This window comes from Hemicordylus capensis, chromosome 1 (genome assembly GCF_027244095.1).
Source record: "Hemicordylus capensis ecotype Gifberg chromosome 1, rHemCap1.1.pri, whole genome shotgun sequence".
In the NCBI taxonomy this organism is placed as follows: domain Eukaryota; kingdom Metazoa; phylum Chordata; class Lepidosauria; order Squamata; family Cordylidae; genus Hemicordylus; species Hemicordylus capensis.
In genome coordinates, this window is record NC_069657.1 from 457,376,928 (window position 1) to 457,397,426 (window position 20,499).

General features: G+C 58.7%; 2 protein-coding genes across 6 annotated transcripts in view; one reads left to right on the forward strand and one right to left on the reverse strand.

Annotated features, from left to right (window-relative positions):
• Positions 1-16,883, forward strand: part of HADHA (hydroxyacyl-CoA dehydrogenase trifunctional multienzyme complex subunit alpha) — a 36,507-nt gene extending 19,624 nt beyond the window's left edge. Inside the window, exons 8-20 of the mRNA XM_053250445.1 lie at positions 2,231-2,353; positions 2,485-2,603; positions 3,786-3,842; positions 7,312-7,421; positions 7,788-7,922; positions 9,052-9,223; positions 10,487-10,573; positions 12,432-12,572; positions 13,321-13,389; positions 13,863-14,058; positions 15,457-15,571; positions 15,902-16,047; positions 16,392-16,883. Coding sequence (XP_053106420.1) covers positions 2,231-2,353; positions 2,485-2,603; positions 3,786-3,842; positions 7,312-7,421; positions 7,788-7,922; positions 9,052-9,223; positions 10,487-10,573; positions 12,432-12,572; positions 13,321-13,389; positions 13,863-14,058; positions 15,457-15,571; positions 15,902-16,047; positions 16,392-16,537 — 1,616 coding nt within the window. The 3' untranslated portion in view covers positions 16,538-16,883. The remainder of the gene's footprint in view (positions 1-2,230; positions 2,354-2,484; positions 2,604-3,785; positions 3,843-7,311; positions 7,422-7,787; positions 7,923-9,051; positions 9,224-10,486; positions 10,574-12,431; positions 12,573-13,320; positions 13,390-13,862; positions 14,059-15,456; positions 15,572-15,901; positions 16,048-16,391) is intronic.
• Positions 16,884-18,404: 1,521 nt separating this feature from the next.
• The window catches only part of GAREM2 (GRB2 associated regulator of MAPK1 subtype 2), a 39,856-nt gene continuing 37,761 nt past the window's right edge, over positions 18,405-20,499 (reverse strand). For all 5 annotated transcript variants that reach the window (XM_053250368.1, XM_053250385.1, XM_053250384.1 and 2 more), the window contains exon 6: positions 18,405-19,459. In XM_053250368.1, the coding sequence (XP_053106343.1) occupies positions 18,547-19,459 (913 nt within the window). In that variant the 3' untranslated portion in view covers positions 18,405-18,546. The remainder of the gene's footprint in view (positions 19,460-20,499) is intronic.

Here is a 20,499-nt window from a genome sequence, read left to right on the forward strand (position 1 = left end):
TCGTATCCCAGCAGGGAGCTCAGTCCACAATCTCAGGGCAGTGACCGAGAAGGTCCGTCTCTCTGTAGCCACCAAATGAGTTGGCAGGAACTGGAGACAGACCTCCTCAGATGACCTCAGTGGGCGGTGGGGCTCATAATGAAGAAGATGCTCTCTTAAATACCCAGGACTTAAGCTGTTTAGGGCTTTGTAAGTTATAACTAGTACTTTGTATGTTGTCCGGAAACCTATCGGCAGCCAGTGTAACTCCATCAGTAAAGGAGTAACATGGTCTCTCCGAGATGACCTGGAGACCAACCTGGCTGCTGCGTTCTGAACCAACTGAAGTTTCTGGACTACGTACAAAGGTAGCCCCACGTAGAGTGCATTACAAAAGTCAAGTCTGGAGGTTACCAGCAGATGTACCACTGTTTTGAGGTCATTGATCTCGAGAAACGGGCACAGCTGGTGTATCAGCCGGAGCTGATAGAAAGCACCCCTGGCCACCGCCTCAACCTGAGAAACCAGGGAGAGGTGTGAATCCAGAAGTACTCCCAGACTGTGAACCTGTTCCTTTTAGGGAAATGTGACCCCATCTAGAACAGGCAGATCAAAATCGTCTCTAGAGTTCTGACCCCGCACAATAAGTACCTCCGTCTTATCTGGATTCAGCTTCAGTTTATTCTCTCTTATCCAGCCCATTACTGCTTCCAGGCAGGCATTTAGGGAAGTTATGCCGTCACCTGAAGAAGTTGACATGGAGAAGTAGATCTGGGTGTCATCAGCGTACTGGCAACACCCAGCGTACTGGTAACACCCAGCTCCAAATCCCCTGATGATCTCTCCCGGCGGTTTCATGTAGATGTTAGAAAGCATTGGAGAGAGTACGGATCCTTGAGGGACACCATACTTAAGCTCAGATTTCAAAGAGCAACTATCTCCAATCGACACCATCTGGAATCTATCCAAGAGATAGAAGCGGAACCACTACAAGACAGTGCCTCCCACCCTCAACATTCTCAGACATTCCAGAAGGATACTATGGTCAATAGTATTGAAAGCCACTGAGAGATCCAACAGGACCAACAGAGTTACACTTCCTCTGTCAATTCCCAACTGGAGATCATCCATCAGGCCGGCCAAGGCAGTCTCCACCCCATAGCCCACCCGAAAACCAGTTTGAAATGGGTCTAGATAATCAGTTTCCTCCAAGACTGTCTGGAGCTGAGAGGCCACCACCCTCTCAATTACCTTGCCCAACCATGGGAGGTTGGAAACAGGCCTATAATTGCTCAACTCTGAGGGATCTTAACACAGGCTTCTTTAAAATAGGTCTAATGATTTCCTCCTTAAGACAAGGAGGCATCCTGCCATCGCTCAGAGAAGCATTTATGATTTCCACCAGGCTGCCTGCAATAACCTCTCTGCTAGATCAAACAAGCCTTTTGGACAAGGGTCAAGAGAACAAGTGGTAGGCCTCACCACTCCAAGCAGCTTGTCCACATCCTCAGGAGTCACAAACTGAAACCGATCCAGTCGAATCACATAAGAGGAGTCGTTGGGCACCTCCAGTTCAGACATCAAATTAATTGTGGAGTCTCCATCTAGGTCGGCCCGAATCTGAGAGATTTTATCTGAGAAAAACTCTTTAAACACATCACAGCGGGTTGAAGTGGGTCAGAGGGGGTTTTATACTGGTTTGTTAAAGGGCTCAGCTTCTGCCTTCCTCAGTAATGCAGCTGGGATTCCAAATTAATATTCGGATCATGGAGGATGGACAGATTCGAAGGGCCGTGGCCCATGCAAGAGGGGGCTTGCCATTTAAATGGTATCTTCTGGGTTGAGCCCACGCAGTGTCAAGTCTAGATTCTGACTTTTCCTTTTTCTTTTCGTATCTTTGGATTTGATACAGTAAGTTCTAGGAAATGTTTCTAAGTTGGAGGTCATTGGAATTAAAATGTTTTGAAACTGGCTGTTTGAGCTGAGTTCGTTGCCCTGTTGAACACGCTGTTCTGTACATTGTCTAGAAAACATTCACTTCTAAACATGCTTGTACCTGCATATATAAAAATTGTTTTTAGGCCCTTGATGGAGGAATTAGCCTTTTGTATTACCAAATAGAGCTGAAGTAAGTGTGTGTGTGTGTGTGTGTGTGTGTGTGTGTGTGTGTGTGTGTACACACACGTACATGTGTGCACATACGTACATGTGTGCACATGTACACTCACTCACTCTCACTCTGTATTTTCAGGGCCTGGGATCAAGAGCCCTGCGGAGCGGACCGTTGAGTACCTGGAGGAGGTGGCCATCTCCTTTGCCAGAGGACTGGCCACCAAGACCATTTCTCGGAAGAAGGACAAAGGGCTCCTTCAGAGTGAGTGGGGGCAGCGCAAGCGTCCAGACCCCGCTTGCTGGGGGGCGGCTCCTGGCTGTTCTCCTCCTGGCAGCCTGCTGCAGCCCAGGACCAGCTTCTCATGTGAGGCTGCCTCGTGTGTTGCCTTGCAGAGGTGATGGACTACGCCCTGGCGGTCCCCTTCGTGCGGCAGCAGCTCTACAAGTCGGTGGAGGGGAGAGTGCGGAAGCAGACCAGGGGGCTCTACCCTGCTCCCCTCAGCATCCTGGAGGTAAGGCTCGCTTGCACAGAGGCCCCGGACTTCCCCCCGCTGGGCTGGGCGGGGGCGGAGGGCACGAGGAGGAGGAGGAGGCGGCAGCAGTGGCTTCCAGCCGGGAGGCTGCCAAACTCTTGGTTGCCCTGAGGCGTGTGGCGGCGCCTCTGGCCCTTCCTTTGGGCAGGGGATGGATGGGATGCCCTTTGGACCCGTCCAGCCTTCGTCCTGTGAAAAACGAGGCCTATTTTCATGGCTGCCAAACTGAACTTCGAGGGCAAACGGCATCTTCTGATCAGCCCATTGTCTCTTGTGTGTAGGGTAGCTAGCCATGGGGCAAGGAGGCTATCAGGACCGTGGCGTGGTGGGGAGAGGGGAGCTAACTCTGCCTCTGCAGAGTCCTGCTTTAGACCCACCCACCCACCCCAACAGATGCTGTTTGCCCCTAGAGTGAAGCTGGCAGCCCCAGGGTCGGGGGGGGCGGGGGAGAGATCCAGACCAGGGCTGTGGCAGGAGCCAAAGAGGCAACCTCCTCTTGCCTCCCTGCCCTGCAGTCCTGCTGCAGGTGCCCCACACCAGAGAGGGCTAGTGAGTGCTTCACGTAATATTGTTTGGTGCCTTGTGATGATGGAGGGGTGATCTTGACTTGGGAAATGGCCCCAAAGACCTCCTCAAATCCAAGTAACATGAGCGGATTCCTTGAAGCTGTGATGTTACTCTGGTCAAAAGCGAGATCCTGAGACTGGAGTTTCTAACAGGGAATTGTCCGGGGCAGTGTTGCCTGTAACCGGGATTCCCAGATGTTGACTACGGCTCCCAGCATCCCCAACTGCAGTGGGCTTTGGCTGGGGGTTATGGGAGCTGTAGTCTGCACCATCTGGGAATCCCGGTTACAGGCAGCACAGGTCAGGAGGCTTGGCATCTGCCCTGAACCCTCCAGGGAGCCACAAGCACTGGCTGGGTTGGCCTGGCCGCCTTCCGTCCTCCAGTTTGTGCCAGTGCAGACTAAGCTGATGGGGATTTGGATTTCTCTCTCCACCCCCATGAGTCCCTCTCCGTTCTGGGGCCAGGCCTATCCCATAAAGATGCTTGCGGACCAGGTCTCTGGTTCTGTGGGCAAGAAGGAGCAGACAGGCTGGGCGCTGGAAGCAACAAGGCAGCTGGGTGGAATGGGTCACTTTTTGTGCCTCTTCGGTTTAGGTGGTGAAGACCGGCCTGGAGCAGGGCAAGGAAGCTGGCTACCACATGGAGTCCCAGGTGAAGGATCTCCGGATATCCGGCTTTGGCGGTCAGATCTGGAGATGGGTGGGGGCGGGGAGGGGGGATTCTCCCAAGCAGTGCGCTGAACCTGCCCCCAAATGCTTGGCACAACTTAAAATGGCCCACGGTGATGAAACTTCTTATGAGCCAAGGTGAGGCGAGAGGCCTGGCCTGGATTGCCAGTCACCCCAAGCCAGCTGCAGCTGTGCACGTGAGAGTGGGCAGAAGCACCCTGGTGCTGCAGCCGAGGGTGGAGAGGACCAGGCTGCTGGAAAGGGAGGGGGTGTTGCTGTGGGGAAAGGAAGCCAAGGGCTCTGTGGCTGAGCCCTGCACGTGGCCAGGGAGCTCTGAGGCTGTGGCTCTCTGGACTGAGGAGGCCGAGGGGAGCTGCTGCTGCCGCCGCTGCCGAGCAGAGGATTGTGCCGTTGTGTACTGGAGCCGTTGTCCTCGAGGTCCCTTAGGAGTCTCTGGACTCGACATATAACAGGGATGGGGGGGGAGCCCCTCGCTGGCTGCGTATGCAGGCAGGCTGGGTGGCCATTCTGCCCCCGGCCACTCACTGTGCTGGCCTGATGTAGCAGCCTCCTCCCCGGGCGGGGGTCTCCTTTCCCTCGGCCCCCCTAATTCTTGGCTTGCTTCTCTTGGTCCCTGACTTGTGCGGGACAGGTGCACTCGCTGGGCTGTTGGCCTCCAGATCTGGACAGGTAACATCACGGACAAAGTCCACTCCTGTCTCCCCCCCCCCCCAGCCCCCCGAGCATCCCATGCCACACATCTCGTCAGTGCTCCGTTTCCTCCAGAGAAGCCTTCCTGCTGGCCGGCACGAGGGCCTCTTTTGAAGTTTCCCCAGCTGCCCGATCACTCGCTACCTCTGTCCTGTTCTCCCCGCCCCACAACCCCACAGCCCAGGCTGTATTCCAGGCTGGCGGCATCATCCCCCTGTTGCCAGACCCTCAGCCTTCCCAGTGTTCATTCATCATCACCTTTCCTGTTTGGCCTGTCTCAGGAGGTCCAGTGTCAGCTGCCCTTCACTCTTCTGTTTTGGCTGGTTCACTTCTGGTTCATGGGGGACTTGGGGATGTGAACTCCAAAGGGAGTAGGGAAATCTGTGGCTCTTTGGCCATTGCAGCTGGGGATTATGGGAGCTGTTACAGGAAACATTGCCCAGGACCACTGCACCCCACTAGAGACTGCTTTGATGGGTGAACCTTGGGGTTCTCCAAAGAGGAGATATTTCAGATGAGGCTTATCCATGCTCCAAAAGGAGCCTCAGAGGCAGGATTTGTGCTACCCTGCCTATTGCCATGTTACCCCTTGCTGCTGCTGCTGCAGCAGCAGCAGCAGCTGCTGTCTGTCTCCTTTTAACTTGGTGGTAGGGAAGGATATGTTGAGTCTTGGGATACTTGCTGTGGCCACCGGAGCCCCTTCAAGCAGAACAGGAGCTGCCATGGGAGCTCCTCCTGCGTCCCTCCTGCATCCCTGTCTAATGACAGTGCTAGCGGCTGGTCCAGTCTCCTTCCTGCAACTCTTTCCCCCAGGTGTCTCATGATGCTCTAAATACCCCCAAGTCCTTGCTCTTCGAGAGGCAGGCCTCGGGCTGCCGGTTTCCCCCTGGAGCCTCTCATTTCCACTGCCTTGGCATTTGTCTGTGCTGCCATCTCCTCTGATGCTTTTGTGCATGTGGAGTGGATTACCAGCCTTTGTCTCAGGGCAAGCCCGTGTGAGGGGAAGAAAAATGCTGAATCATCCCCTCTATGCTTTCCAATCAAAGGCTTCTCCCAAAACTTTCCAATATTCTTGTTCGGATCTAGGCTGCCAGCACCACCCAGTTATCGACAGAGTTTAAATCTCCACCCCCTGGGCTTGGGTGGAAATCCCAGGGAAACTCTCCTTTTTCCTACTGGAAATATATACAAAAACCTGCTATGTGCAAACCTACACGTGGTGAGAAAACTGGTAGTTGCTGAACATACGAGGCGTGTTGCACCAGAGAAAAAGCCCCCTTTCCCTGAGTTAAAAATCCGTCAGAGAGATTTGCAAAATGCAAAGAACAAAAAGAAAAAAACGTTATTCAAAATACTACAGACAGCTTCCGCCTGAGGCTCTCTCAGCTTTTAGTTACAGGTAAAAGGAATACTAAGCAGGTTACAAGAATACTTAAAAAAGCATCCCAGATGATGTTGGGGTGGCACACTTTAAAAATCATGGTTATCCAGTTGCAAAGAACATGGATATAAGAATATACAAAAGCACCTTAAAAAAGCTTAAAGAGTCTTTTGCTACGCCCTAGCTGGATGGGCGCAGGCTTAGCTTAGTTACGTTACTGGTAAATAACAATAGAAAGGTTTCAGGGTTATAAAAAGCACACAAAAGCAAACAGAAGTCTAAAGCATAGTCTGACTAAACAAACTTTTCCCTAGGCTAAACTTCCAGAAGCCAAAGTCCTGGCATTCTTTGTCTTGAACTTACCAATTCTCGGATGAGGATTCAAGTTTCCTGCCCTCCTGTCTTTCAAGGAGCTGCAGAGGTCCTTCCATAAGATAAATCTCCAGGCTAGCTTATGACTATGTGGGAGCAAAAATCCATTGCTCCTCACTAATAAGCCCTTCCTGCCCATGCTTCTCTCACCTCCAGTCTAGCTGCTTCCAACAAAAAAGCCTTCTCTTCTTTCTCATGGCTCTCTAGGTCCCACCCACCTGGTGTGTTGTTTGGCTGATCCCTGGAGTTCACCAGCCTGTCAGTCAGGACAGGGTTCACTTCCAGTTTCCTCTTTAGGGGAGAGGAGGGCTGGTCAGTGACTGATCACTACAGCATGTGAAGAAGCAGGGCTACGGGGGCTCTGCACAAGAGGCAAGGGCGCTAAGGGATGGGCTGACCCCTCTCCAGACCTGAAGAGGCACCCTGGCAGGAGGGTGGCCATCCCTCCTCTGGTGATCTGGCTGCCTTCCTGCTTGCATGTGAAATGCCTGTGGCTCTGGCAAGTGCTGCATTTCCCCTCCGCATTGGCGAAGGGCGCCGGAGCTGCAGGGAGGGGAGACGGCAGTTCTTGCCAGCTTTTCTCCTTGCTAAGTTGGCTTTAGCATCCAACTGGGCCTGCTGCTATATGCCAGCCTGCAAGGGGACAGCCCCCATCCATGTTAGAGAAGAAATGCCAGGCGCTTACACATGGGTAGTGAGGGCATGGACTGCCTCTTCTACCATACCGAAGCCCTAAGCATGGGTTGAACGGTAAGGCTCCTGCCCCTGCTGTAAGGCTTGGGCTCAAACGCTCAGAAGTTGGGCTATAACTCCCAGCATCCTTTGGCCATTGTGACTGGGGAGGATCGGTGGGGCGGGGGCTTGGCTGAGAGCATCCTGTTCTAGCAAACGTCCTGTGGTGCAACTCGACAGTACCTGTGCATTTTCCCTCCAAGTTCCGTGGACCCAGCATTGTGAACAAAGCTTTGACAGTGCCATCCTCTTCCAGAAATTTGGGGAACTCGGGATGACCCCTGAATCCAAGGCGCTGATCGGGCTGTACCACGGGCAGGTGCAGTGCAAGAAGAACCGGTTTGGGCAGCCAAAGCAACCCGTCAAGTAAGTCCAGCTGCAGACAGGCTAGAGCCAGGCCTTCCCTCGTCTCACCGCAGACGCTGAGGGCATGTGGGCTGGAGTAACGGCTGGCGAATGTGCCCAGAGGGGGGAATGCCCAAGGGCAAGTGCAGGGCCACAAGGGCATCGGTGGGCACAGGAGGCAGCTTGCTGTGAGGGGTTCCAGAGCCCGTTTGTGTGAAGGCCATTGGGGGCTGGGGATGGAGGAGGGGCCTCCTGTCGGGGGTGGGGGGAGGAATCTCTCCGTCATGACACGTTTCTGCTTTAGCCAAGCATGCTCTGAGCTCTTGTTCCCCAAACGACTGGCCTTGGTCTGTCCGTCCATCCATCTTGGATTTCCTCTCTGGGCAGAAATCTCGCCATCCTGGGAGCAGGCCTGATGGGTGCGGGAATCGCTCAGGTCTCTGTGGACAAGGGGATGAAGACCATCCTGAAGGACACCACCGTGCAGGCCTTGGGCCGAGGGCAGCAGCAGATCTTCAAAGGGTAGGCTTCCTGGCGGACCCCTTGCTGGGGATGGTGAGCAGACTCTCCCTCCCACCCTGCGGAAGATGTCTTGACCACTCTTCGCCTCTGAAGCTCTGTTGGGAGGGCTTGCGGGCCAGACTTCCAAGCGGCTCGCTTGAGGGGTTCCACCTTGCAGGCCTCCATGCTGTGTCTCACATTGCTGCCAAAGGGCCCTTGACCCTTGGTGGGAGCCGCTTGTGGGAAGTGGTGGAAACTGCTTGTGTTGTGCCAGCGCTGCTCTGGATGCGGCCTGACGCGTAAGGGAAGGAGATGGCCTAATGAATGGCCATCTCTGGAAAATAGAAGTATTCCAGTAAAAATAATGGCCTAGTAATGCTTTGAATTTGTTTGAATATAACTCTTAAATTGTACCTGCTTTATGGATACTGAGTGATATATAAACACTGGATTGTTTTCCTAGTGGGCTATTTCGGTTCAAATACTGAGATACCCAATAGGCTGCTGGGGAAACCTTTGAGACATGTATACAGTATGTGCCATTTAATATGGCATATGGTTTTAGTTAAGGAGAGGAGAGCTGGTCTGGTGGTAGCAAGCATGACTTGTCCCCATGGCTAAGCAGGGTCTGCCCTGGTTGCATCTGAATGGGAGACTTGATGTTTGAGCACTGCAAGATATTCCCTCAGGGGATGGAGCTGCTCTGGGAAGAGCAGAAGGTTCCAAGTTCCCTCCCTGGCGGCATCTCCAAGATAGGGCTGAGAGAGATTCCTGCCTGCAACCTTGGAGAAGCCGCTGCCAGTCTGTGAAGACAACACTGAGCTAGAGGGACCAATGGTCTGACTCAGTATATGGCAGCTTCCTATGTTCCTGTGTTCTGTTTGTACCACTTAAGTCACATGCATCTTGCATATCCCAGTTGAGTTAGTGCATTGGAAAAACTCCCAGAAAGCTTTCTCGGAAATGTGCATCTGATCTGGTGCCGTCTGGAAGCAGGCGTGTGGCCCTCCAGGCTGTGAAGAGCTTGGGGTCGCTGGGGCCCCTCTTCCTGAGCCAGGGCCAGCTCTGCCGCAGCCTGCCTTCCACACAGAGATCCTCTGACCTGCTCCCTCCCTCCCCCCCCCGCCTGCTCCTGTCGGCTGCTTCTCAGCCTGAATGCCAAAGTGAAGAAGAAGAGCCTCACCTCCTTCCAGAGGGACATGATGCTCAGCGACCTGACAGGGCAGCTGGATTACAAGAACTTTGGCAAGGCTGACATGGTGATCGAAGCTGTCTTTGAGGACCTCGGCATCAAGCATAAAGTGCTGAAGGAGGTGGAAGCGGTGAGTGGGGGCTTGGGGGCCACAGGGGTGGTCGGGCTGAGGGCCCCACCGTATGTTTTGGGGTGCCCCCCTCCTCCTCAGGCCTGCTGCCTCGGGGCTCTCGCTTGAGACACCCAGTTCTGATGCGCACTGCAGCCGGTGTGGGGCGTGGCAAGTCCTGGGAGTGATGGGCGGGGCGGGGGGAGAAGCCCTCCAGCCCATACAGGGACGAGTGCTGTGGGCAGGTGGGTCCCCTCTCTGTGGCTTGCCACTTGGCCAGAGCCGCGAAACTGGAACCAGTGATGGAGCCCCTGGCCGTGGAGTTGGACCTTCCCCGAATGGCCGGCTCCTGTTTGCAGAGGAAGGATGGCTGCTGGGAAGCCGCCTGCTTAGCTGTAAACATCTGCTGGCTGCCCGAAAGGGCCAAACACCCAGGGCCGCGAGACGTCACAGAAACGGAAATCAGAGCATCTCCTTGTAATGAAGCACCATCTATACAGAGGGCAGGCCGTGCTTTGTAGGAGAGCACGAGCAAAGCCCAGGAGGTTGTGGCCTCCCCGGAGTGGTTTAGGGCAGGGATTCTCAGACTTGGCTCCAGCGTTCCCTCTGATTATTATTTATTTTAAAAGTCTGTACGTGGAATGAGTTTGGTTCTGGGTGGCAGTATCAAAGCAGTGTGTGTGCACCTGCATTCAGAGTGGGGCCTTCCCGATTCGACCCGAGCAGGATCTAAAATGAACTGAGCGGACATCCCAAAACCTGTGAGTGTGCGTGCATGCACATGCCTTAGAGGGAACACTGCTGGGGTCTGCAGAGGTCGTTGGACCACAACTCCCATCATCCCCAGCCTTGAGAGCCCACGCTTGAGAACCCCTGCTTTCATGTGAAGACACCGGGGGGAGTGCCAGGAGGAGGAGGAGGGTGGGAAAGTGAGGTGGGGGGTGCCTGGGAAGCACCAATGCAGGGGATGGGGGAGGATGCCGAGAGCTGAGCCACGTGTAAAACTCCCCAACGTGGTTCCAGCTGCCCTCGTCCACATGGCCACTGCCCTGAGTCACCTGCCTGGCCCTTGCCGTGGGCTGGCGAAGTGTGGATGGCCACGTGCAGCTCCTCCGTGGAAGACAGGGCCAGTCGAGAGGGCTTCTGCCACCAGGCGGCAGCCCCAGCAGCTGGAAGCTTCCGAGTGGTGCCCGGACGGCCCTGGGCGGTGCGCAGCTCCTCCGTGGCCGGCTGCCCGACCTGGGGTAGATGGGTGCCTCATGCCTGCTTTCTCTCCCCCACCAGGTGATCCCTCCCCACTGTATCTTTGCCAGCAACACCTCGGCTCTCCCCATCAGCCAGATCGCTTCAGCCAGCAAGAGGCCCGAAAAGGTGAGTCCCCGGCTGGGGGTCTGCGGTGCAGCGGAGGCTTGCCAGGGCGCTCCAGCAGAGCACCTTCCAGCAACCACGGCGTCTTCTTCTCCTTGGGGCCAGGTTCAGGGGCCAGCCTCCCCCCACCCACCCGCCCCCACGGGATGTGCTTCCCCTTCGGTGTATCCCTTTGCCTGATTAGAATACCAATAAGCTGTCTACGGCTGCTGCCTTTGGATTTCTGGAGGTTTCTGGCCAGTAAGAGTGTGATGTTGGTACGGAGGATGAGTTTCCTGCTTCTCCCTGCCCCGGTAGCTTCTAAGACAGTTCCGAGACTCCTGCCTGGGTGCTGAGTCCAAGAACAGCTGCAGAGTCTGGCCACTGTGTGAAATGGGATGCTGGACGAGATGGGCCTCCTTGGGCCTGATCCAGCAGGGCTGCTCTTAGGTTCTTAAGCAAGTGTAGCAGCCCCAGCAGCCGCCGCCTTTTCTGCTCACGCAGTGGCAAGGAACCCAGAGGCTCTCTAGGAGCCTAGGAAGCTCCAGATGGTCTCCCCAGACCGGCAGCAGCAGCTTCTCCCAGGCTGCAGCCAGGAGTCTCTCTCAGCCCTCTCTTGGAGATCCTGCCAGGGAGGGAACCTGGGACCTTCTGCAGAGAAGCAGGCAGCTGCTCTTCCCAGCGTGGCCCCATCCCCTCACGGGGCAATCTCTCACAGTGCTCACACATGTGGTCTCCCATCCAAATGCACATCAGAGTGGGCCCTGCTTAGCAAAGGGGGCAATGCATGCTTGCGACCACAAGACACCCTCCTTTCCTCTCGAAGGTACGCAGGACAGTTCCGTGGCCTGCACCCCTCCCCAGTCACAGCCCTGGAGGCCCCGTGAAGAGGGATGCCTGCATCTTGGAGGCGGAGGAATGGCAGGCTCAGCCCTAGGAACATTCGGAGCAGCCTCTCCTCGTAGGCTCGTTCACACAGTCAGACACAGGCCACGAGGAGCTTCCTGCCCAAGTTCGGGAGCTGACACAGGAGCAGAAGACGAGAACTTGCGCACAGCTCCCAGACTTGGGTGGAGTGCTGCTTGTACTCTGTTTCTGGTCCAGCCTACTGAGTCAGACCGTTGTTCCATTGAACCTGGGGTTGTCTACTTTGGCTGGCAGCAGCTCTCTGGAGTCTCAGACCAGGGTCCTTCCCAGCCCATGTACAGATATGTTAAATAAATAAAGATGCATCTCTTCAGCCAAGTGTTTGAACTGTTTGGTAGTGTTTTAATGGGAGGGCTGGGCTGGTGGGAGCAAGCATGACTTGTCCCCTAAGCTAAGCAGGGTCTGCCCTGGTAGCAAATGAATGGGAGACTAGCAGTGTGAGCCCTGTAAGATATTCCCCTTAGGGGGATGGAGCCGCTCTGGGAAGAGCATCAGAAGGTTCCAAGTCCCCTCCCTGGTAGCTTCTCCAAAATAGGGCTGGGAGAGAGACTCCTGCCTGCAACCTTGGAGAAGCCGCTGCCAGTCTGTGAAGTCAATACTGAGCTAGATGGACCAAGGGCCTGATTCAATATATGGCAGCTTCCTATGTGTAATGGGTATCTTAATTTGATTTTTAAAATGTTTTAATTGTTAAAATGCCCTGGTTTGTTTTATTGCTGTAACCCCCCTAGAGACTTTGGTAGTGAGTGGTATATATTAAATACGTTAAATAATAAATGAATGACCCTAAAATGGAGATGTGGACTTGAACCTGGGACCCTCGGCATGCAAAGCAGAGGCTCTGCCACTGAGCTACGCCCCCCCACCCGCCCCCAGGCAAGAGAACGGCAGCTCCCAGTGGGCCCCACGCGAGACCTGACCCTCTCCCCGGGTGGTGTCTGCCTCTGTGCTGCAGGTGATCGGGATGCACTACTTCTCTCCCGTGGACAAGATGCAGCTGCTGGAGATCGTCACCACGGACAAAACGTCCCCCGAGACAGCTGCCGCTGCGGTCGCTGTGGGCCTGCAGCAGGGGAAGGTCATCATTGTGGTGAAGGTGAGGGCCGGCTGGAAAGTGGGGGGGAAGAGGCTCCCAGCTAGCCACCGCAGGGCCGGGGAAGCCAGGCGGGGAGCTCTCTGGGCTGCTCCAGCCAGGTCGGCTGCAGAGGCCAACGTCCACCTTGATGGTAGCCTCCGCTCAGCCCGGGGGCTGGGGGTGCACAAAGGTCCCTTTTTGTGCCACCCTGAACTGACCTCCCAGCCCCACGGACTAATGGGAGCATGGGGGCTGTTGGACTGAGGGCAGCGGGGTTTCCAACCTTAGGTCCCCAGGCGATGTGGGCCTACAACTCCCATCATCCCCACCACAGTAGTGGGAGGGGATGATGGGAGTTGTAGTGCACCACCACCTGGAGTCCCAAGGTGGGGAACCCCTAGCTCAGGAGAAGTCGGCTACTGCTCTGCTTGCATTTTAGTTGTTTTTAAAAGACGGCGGTGGCCAAGTCAGGGTTAGGGTTACGGTTAAAGTGAGGGTGGTGGGAGTTGGAGACCAACTCCATTGGGGGACCCAAGTTTGAGAATCCCTGCAGTAAGATGAAATGTGGGTCTGGGTCTGATCAGCCCTCGTCAAGAAGCAAGGCGGCAAATGCATTGGGAAAGCTCCCCCAAACGGCCTCTGTCGCTGGTTGCAGACCACCGTTTCTGCATCTGTCCTGACTAAGGGCGGGAAGGACCCCCCCCCCCGTGCTCCTGGCTCCTCCCCCTCTGTGGGAGGCGTTCTCTGAGATCTGTTTCCTCCTCTGCAGGATGGCCCAGGTTTCTACACCACCAGATGCCTCGCGCCTGTGCTGGCGGAGTTTGTGCGCATTCTCCAGGTTTGTGTTGGCCGCAAATGGCGGGGTTCCCGAACGCTTCTGCAGTGGCGCCGTTCTGGCCTGGGAGGGGTGCAGTGCTGGCCCGCAAGGCCTCCGGATGGGAGGGCTTCCCAGCAGAGAGCCAGGCAGAGGCCCTGCCCTCCCTCCCTCCCTCTCCGGCTGCTGAGCACCCTCCCCTCGCTCCCTCCGGCTTCCGGCAGCCTTAAGTGCATGGAGAAGCTCTGGCTCCTGGGGGCGGAGGAGCCTTCCTGCCGGTGGCACGCCTGCCTGCCTGCGCTACGGAAGGAGGAAGTGGCCGCTGTCGGGATGGGGCCAGCCCCCGCCCCCTCAGCTGGGCTCCAGGAGGCTGTACCGAACTGACTCCGCTCTCTAAGACCTTGTGCGGCCTCCCCGTCACCGTCTGAGTTTGGCGGTGGCAGGAGCAGCTGGGGGTCACTCCCACAGCTCTCCCTGCCCACCTGCATCCCGCACAGGAAGGCACTGACCCCAAGACGATGGATGCCATCACCACCAACTTCGGCTTCCCCGTGGGGGCTTCCATCCTGGTCGACGAAGTGGGTGTGGACGTTGCTGCGCATGTCTCCGAGGATCTCCTCAAAGCCTTTGGGGAGCGGTTCAAAGGCGGGAACGTGGAGCTGATGAAAGCCATGGTGGAGAAGGGCTTCCTGGGTAAGGGGCTGGGGGCAGCCGGGCCTCCTTCCTCTCTCGACAGCGTGCCCCAAGCACACCTCCGGGGCTCCCCATCTCTTCCCGAAATGCCCTCGTGGCCAGTGGTGTGAAGGGCCTTTGGGCGCCAGCTGCTGGGTTCACTGGCAGCAGCTTGGAAGGGACCCCCCCAGGCCTCTGGGGCTTCTCAGCCCTCCTGCTGTAGGGAGGCAGCCAATCTGTGTGGCACAGCCTGGCGCTTGGGGTCCTGGAAGGTTCCGCGGAAGAGTCTCAGGCACAGGGGTTCTCCACCTGGGGTCCCCTGATGCTGTTGGACTACAGCTCCCATCCTCCCCTGCCCCAGTAGTTGCAGCTCCAAGCACGTCTGGGGACCCAAGGTGGAGAGCCCCTGGACTCAGGTGTGCAGCCTCCCAGCCGCAGAGCCACAGCAGTGGCAGCGCACGGGCGGAGAGCGCAGGCTCTGTCCCCGGGGACAGAGGAGAAGGACCCCGCTCTTCTTCCTTCAGGCAAGGCAGCGGAAACTTGGCGCCTCTGCAGCTGGCTGTGAGCTGCTTTCCCGGGGCGTTCTTTCACTCCCTGTGACTCCGAAAGATGCGCACGTCTCCTGCCGGGCCCCTTCCGATGGAGATGCCCCAGGCGGCTGGCTTCGCCTTTGGAATTAAAGAGCATGAACCCCGCAGCAGGGAGAGGCACGCACCCCCCAAGCTCCCAGCAGGCCAGAGACGGCCTTGGCTTCCTCCAGACGGGCAGCGGGGCCGGGAGTTCCAGGGCCAGAGCCTGCCCTGGAGGAGGCCCCCTTGGTGTCCTCGCTGGCTGGAGCTCTGGTGACCGTGAGATGCACCGCAGGGCCTCCTCCCCAGAGGAGAAGCAGCAAGCACCTGGGACGGGCCCATCACTGGGTGTGGGGAAGGGGCGGCTGCCGGCTGCAGCCGCGTGGGGCTCTCCCAGTCAGCCAGCCGCCCCCTGGCATCTGGGCACGCGCCTCGGCTGTGCGGGAGAGGACCCTGCGGGAGGGGCTTCCAGGCTGCTCAGGCCTCTGTCAAGCAGGCCTCGAGACCGGCTGCTTCCGCCCACCCACAGCAAGGCCCAGGACTTGCCCGCTGGCGCCACTCCCTCTACACAGCCATCTGCGTGGGGGGGGGGGAGACTTCTAGCAAGACCCCTTGCCAGCTAGCCGGGGCTGGCAGCCTCTGAGAAGCCGCGCCCGAGTCTTCTAGAGACCACGAGAGCTGGCGGACAGAGCGGTGAAGAGCCTGTGCTGGGAAGCGGGACTTCGTTCCCAGGCCCCAGGCTCGCCCCGCAAGGTGGGATGTGCTCAAGCCCCCCCACACACACACACACCCCACCGCTGGTGCGGCTCTCCTCACGGTGTGAGCCTCGTCCTCCTCCTTCCTCCGACAGGCCGCAAAGCAGGGAAGGGCTTCTACATTTACCAGGAAGGCGTGAAGAACCGGAGCATCAACACCGGCATGGATGAGATCCTGGCGAGGTTCAAAGTGCCCGCCAGGCCAGAAGTGTAAGTCACGGAGTAGTGGCAAGGTGCCCCGGCCGGAACTCCAGGGCTGAACTGGCCAGGAAGCCGGCTTGGGCCAGAGGCCAGAAAGACGTTCCTGCCTGCCCGAGCTGCCTTGCCCCCCGGTGGGCTCTCCGTGGCTGGGCAGGCAGCGTCTGGCCCAGAAGGCCTCCGAGGCCCCTTCCAGAGTGTGAGGCCGGCCTCCTGCTCTGAGGGGGTTTGGCCACGGGGGAGGCTCTTCCCCAGGGCTGGCAGGAGCCGGGGAGGGATCCAGGCGGCATCTCCTGGGCGCTGGGGGTGCTGATCAGTGGCGGTTCTCCTCCTCCTCCTCAGCTCCACTGTGGAAGACATCCAGATGCGCCTGATCACCCGATTTGTGAACGAGGCAGTCCTGAGCCTGCAGGAGGGTGTCCTCAACAACCCCACGGAGGGGGACATCGGGGCCGTGTTCGGGCTGGGCTTCCCACCGTGCCTGGGAGGTAAGTGGTGCCTTTGGCCACAGCCCATGAAGCCTCCCCTGGGGCAGCTCTCCAACCCCCTGGAGCAGCCTCTGAACTCTCCGCCGGGCCAGGTGCCCACCAGGTGGGTCTCTGCCCGCCATCAAGTGCACAGAGCAGGGGCCAGGCCAGTGGCCAGACCCCCAGGGGCTCTGAACAAAAGCACGCCCTTGCAGAGGCAAGGTTGCCTCTGGACCCTCCCCACCGGCCACGGCAGTTCCGGGCAGAATTCTCTGCAGGGTGTTCTGACATCCAGCCCGGGCTGGCAGCCTTTCTGAGGAAGCCTCACCCTCCCCTCTCCCACCCCCCAAACAATGTTGTGGCAGGTCCCTTCCAGTATACGGATCACTACGGGGCCCAGCGCATGGTGGATCGCATGCGGAAGTACGAGGAGGTCTACGGGAGTGCGTTCACGCCATGCCAGCTGCTGCTTGATCACGCCAAGGACTCCAGCAAGCAGTTCCACGAGTGAACGTGTCTGCACGTCCGTCCACAGAGCTGAGGGCAGAGGGGAAGGCCCTGCAAGAGACTCTTGCCCAGTAGCTGGGGTGGGGAGGCCCCTGGCTCTTCACCCTCCAAGTGCCTTAGCCGCCCGGGCACTACCTCTCCTGGATGTTGGTCTTGCTTGGGGGGAGGAAGAGTTGGGGCTTTCTGTTCTGCCCAAGCCTGGCAGCCTGCAGGTCCACCACCACCACCGGTGGCAGCAGCACTACCTGTGGGGATAATAGAGTTGTGTCTGTACCCGGGACAGGCCTGGGCCCCTAACCCACGCACAAAGAATTCCAGACAATAAAGCCCTGTGTCTTGTTCACCGATAAGCTTTGCTGGTTAATTCGGGCCACCAGTCGTCGTTGTCCTGGGTGAAAGCAGCCCCAGGGGGTTCTCGGGAAGCTCCTCTGGGTTCTGGCCAGACGGGGGACCTTCCTGGGGCTTGTGGAAGTTCTAGTCCAGGAGGGGCGGCTGACCTCCTCGGGCTCTCCTGCTGTGCTTGGACTGCAACGGGCTGGAGGAGTAGCAGCAGCAGCAGCCCGCAGACCCCTCCTGGCTCAAGCCCATCACAAGGGCAAGGAGAAGGGCTGGGGGGGCGCGGGGGTCCAGAGGCTACATGGGTCCTGCCCCCAGATGCAAGGGAGAGGCTGGATCGGGCTTACCTCCTCCGCAGGCCCTCTGGCCCACAGGGCTGCTCAACACCTCGGCCTGGAAAGGCAGGGTTTTGTTTTGTTTTTTAATAAAGAGGCTTGCTCTCCTAGTTCGCAAGGATTAAAGTAGACACAGATACAAATACTTTGCAGTCTTCTAGCCCTGAACCAGACGCCTCCCTCCCCAACCTGTGTTAAAAAGAGCAAGCCCGGGGTCTCCCACCTCAAGCAGCGACCGGCAGCTGCCTCAGTAATGGCGGGGCGGGTGGGGCGGCAGGGGCAGGGAAAGGGCCAGGAGCCCACCGGAGAGGGCAGAGGAGGCACAACCTTCGACTGGCAGCAGGGCCTTGCAAGGCCATGTGTCCTCAAGCACACTGTCAGCCGCTGCGGCACAAACGGCTTGCCCCTGGCTCCTTCCGGCCGGCCAGGCCGGTTCCCCCCTTCAGCTGCCTGCGGCCTGAAGGGAGGGCTCCAAGCAAAGCTGCCGCTGGACTCTGCACTACCTCCCCCCCCCTGCCAGCCTTGAGGAAGAGGGCAGCTTCAGGGCTGGCTGGTGTGGAGCCCCCGTCACCCACGGCCTGGTGCACGGCCCTTGCTGAGGGCAGCTGGCCCCCTCCCACTGGCCAGGACACCCCAGCATCGGGTCTTCCCTGCCTTTGAAAGGGCTCCCGCGACTTCTGCTGCCTGGGGCCCTGCTCACCTTTCAGGGAGAGGTGAAGTGTGCCAGGGGCACAGTGGGCGCACCCCCCCTCTGTGGAGGAGGGGGGGGAAGCCGCCTTTCCCCTAGGCCGGAGGGGGGCCCCATGATACAAGGCTGCAGGGATGTTCGGGGTCCCTTGGCATGCAGGGCCCCATTGCCCAGGGGCTGGGGCTTCCCTTCCGCTCGGCTCCAATGAGACAAGATCTGCCCAGCCAGACACTCCCTGCGCGGCCTCTACTGAGAGGACCCCCTTTGCTGGCTGCCGCTATCAGCAGATCTGGGGTGCACCCTGGGAGGGGGTGGGGTGCTGCAGCTTTTAGACTACTGGGCCCAGTTCCTGCCCCCCCCCACACCCACACCTGTGGTACAGGTAGCCAGAGGTCTTGCCAATTAGGGCCGAGAGGCCTTCCCCACGCCCAGCATGCTTCCTGGGGCCTGCCCACGTGCCATGTCTTGGCCCGTCCTTCCCTCTGTCCCCAGGCAGGGGAGGAAGAGGGAATCCTCCTCTCCTCCTTGCACTGGCGGATGGGCAAGACGCGCAGCCGCCCCGCCTCTTTCCTTGCGCCAGTCCCCTCCCCGCCTGCCTGCCGCTCTTGTCCCGGTCCTTGTGCCTTTGCCTGCGGGCAGGCCCCCTCGGCCGCTCTAGATCTTGGGCCGCCAACCCTTGATGAACTGCATGATCTTCTTGACCTGGAGCTTGGTGAGGCGGAAGTCCTCCGACAGGATCTCCTCCGTGAGCTGCACGAAGATGCTGCCGTCGATGCGCTCCCGGGCAAAGAAGGTGACCACGTCCTCGGAGAGGCCGATGAAGCGCAGGCAGCGGGAGACCTCCTCGAGGGACAGCGCTGACAGATCAGCGGGGGGCTGCCAGGGCGAGCCGTCCCCGTTGAGCCGGGCAGGGGGCAGCTCGATGGCCCCCTGGGACAGGGCCAGGCGGCTGAGGCCCCCCTCGGCCCCGTGGACGAAGGTCGGGGGCCGAGGGGCCACAGCCGTCCGGATGACCACATTCTCCCCGGCCGCAAAGGCCTTTGGCCGAGGCAGGGGGGCCGCGCTGTAGTGCAGCTCCCCCTCCGGGGAAGAGGATGAGGGGCCCTCCAAGGGCTCAAAGGCCTCAAGGGAGGAAGCAGCTGGCTTCTGCCAGTCCAGGGCCTCCAGCCAGTCGGACGAGCCGGAGGAAGCCGGGCTGGAGGAGTAGGCCGGGTTGGCGAAGGGGTTGAGGGCGCCAAAGGGAGCAAAGCGTTTCTGAGGGTGGGGGGCCTTCGGGCGAGGGCAGCTGGCGTAGCTCTTGTGGGCGCCGGCCTCGCCACTCCCCAGCCGTGGGGGGGAGCGGCCCGTGGCCAGGCTGGGGCCCAGGTCACTGTACGCCCAGGGGTCTGGCCACGAAGACACCTGCGCAGGCTGGGCTGGGGGCAGCGGGGCTGGCGGCTGTCCTGGGGGGCTGGCGAGCTGGCGGCCGGACGACTCCCCCGCTTTGCAGTCGCCCCACGTGCAGGGGTAGCAGTAGAGCGAGTAGGAGTCGGGAGACGGAGAGCAGCTGCCGCTCTGCGGCCGGGACCTGCGGGGAGAGCCAGAGAGCCCAGCGGTCAGAGCCAGCCACAGCAAGCGGGTGGCAGAAAGCTGCGTGGCAGGGCCTTTGGGACCAGCACGCCAGAGCTCTCCGCAGCCGTGTGTCAGCAGCCCTCCTCTTCCTTGGGGCCAGGGGGTCTCCCACTGGGGTCCCCAAACACTGTAGGACTCCAACTTCCATCATCCCTGGCCCCAAGGGCCAATGCTGGGGATTATGGGCCTAACTGAAGTCCCGCGACACCTGGCGACCCCCGTTGGCGACCCCCTGCTTCTCTCCATACAGCTCAAACTGGGCCCCCAAAAGCCCTGCCTCCCACCAGCACCCCACAGGAGCACAGCAAAGGCGGCAGTCCACGGGAGGGTCTGTGGACCTCTCTTTTTAAACCCAGAAATGAGGGAGGAGAACTCCATAACTCCCTCGCGATGACTTGTTCTTAAAAAGGCGGCTGTCCTATGGCAGGGGAACAGATGCAGAAGCCAGGCGCCCAGGTCCACAGCCTGCAGCAGGCCCTTCTTGGCCGTGGATCGCCACAGGCCCTGAAGTCAACCCAGGGGGGCTAAGAGGAGAGGCTCAGCTAGGGGCTCTGGGACTCCAGTCAAGGGCGTGGCTGCCGGGGGTGCGGGAGAGTCCTCGGCCCACATCAAGGTCTATCACTCAGGGTTTTGTTTGTCCCACGACTCCCTCTTAGAATACCCGAAGGGATCATGAGGAAGACGAATCATAGAGGAGAGCTGGTCTGGTGGTAGCAAGCACGACTTGTCCTCCTAGATAAGCACGGTCTACCCTGGTTGCATATGAATGGGAGACTTGATGTGTGAGCACTGGAAGACAGGGTTTCTTAACCTTGGGCCCCCAGATGTTGTTGGACGGCAACTCCCAGAATCCCCAGTCACAAAGGCCATGTTGGGATTCTGGGAGTTGTCGTCCAACAACACCTGGGGGCCCAAGGTTAAGAAACCCTGCAGTCAGATATTCCCCTCAGGGGATGGAGCTGCTCTGGAAAGAGCAGAAGGTCCCAAGTTCCCTCC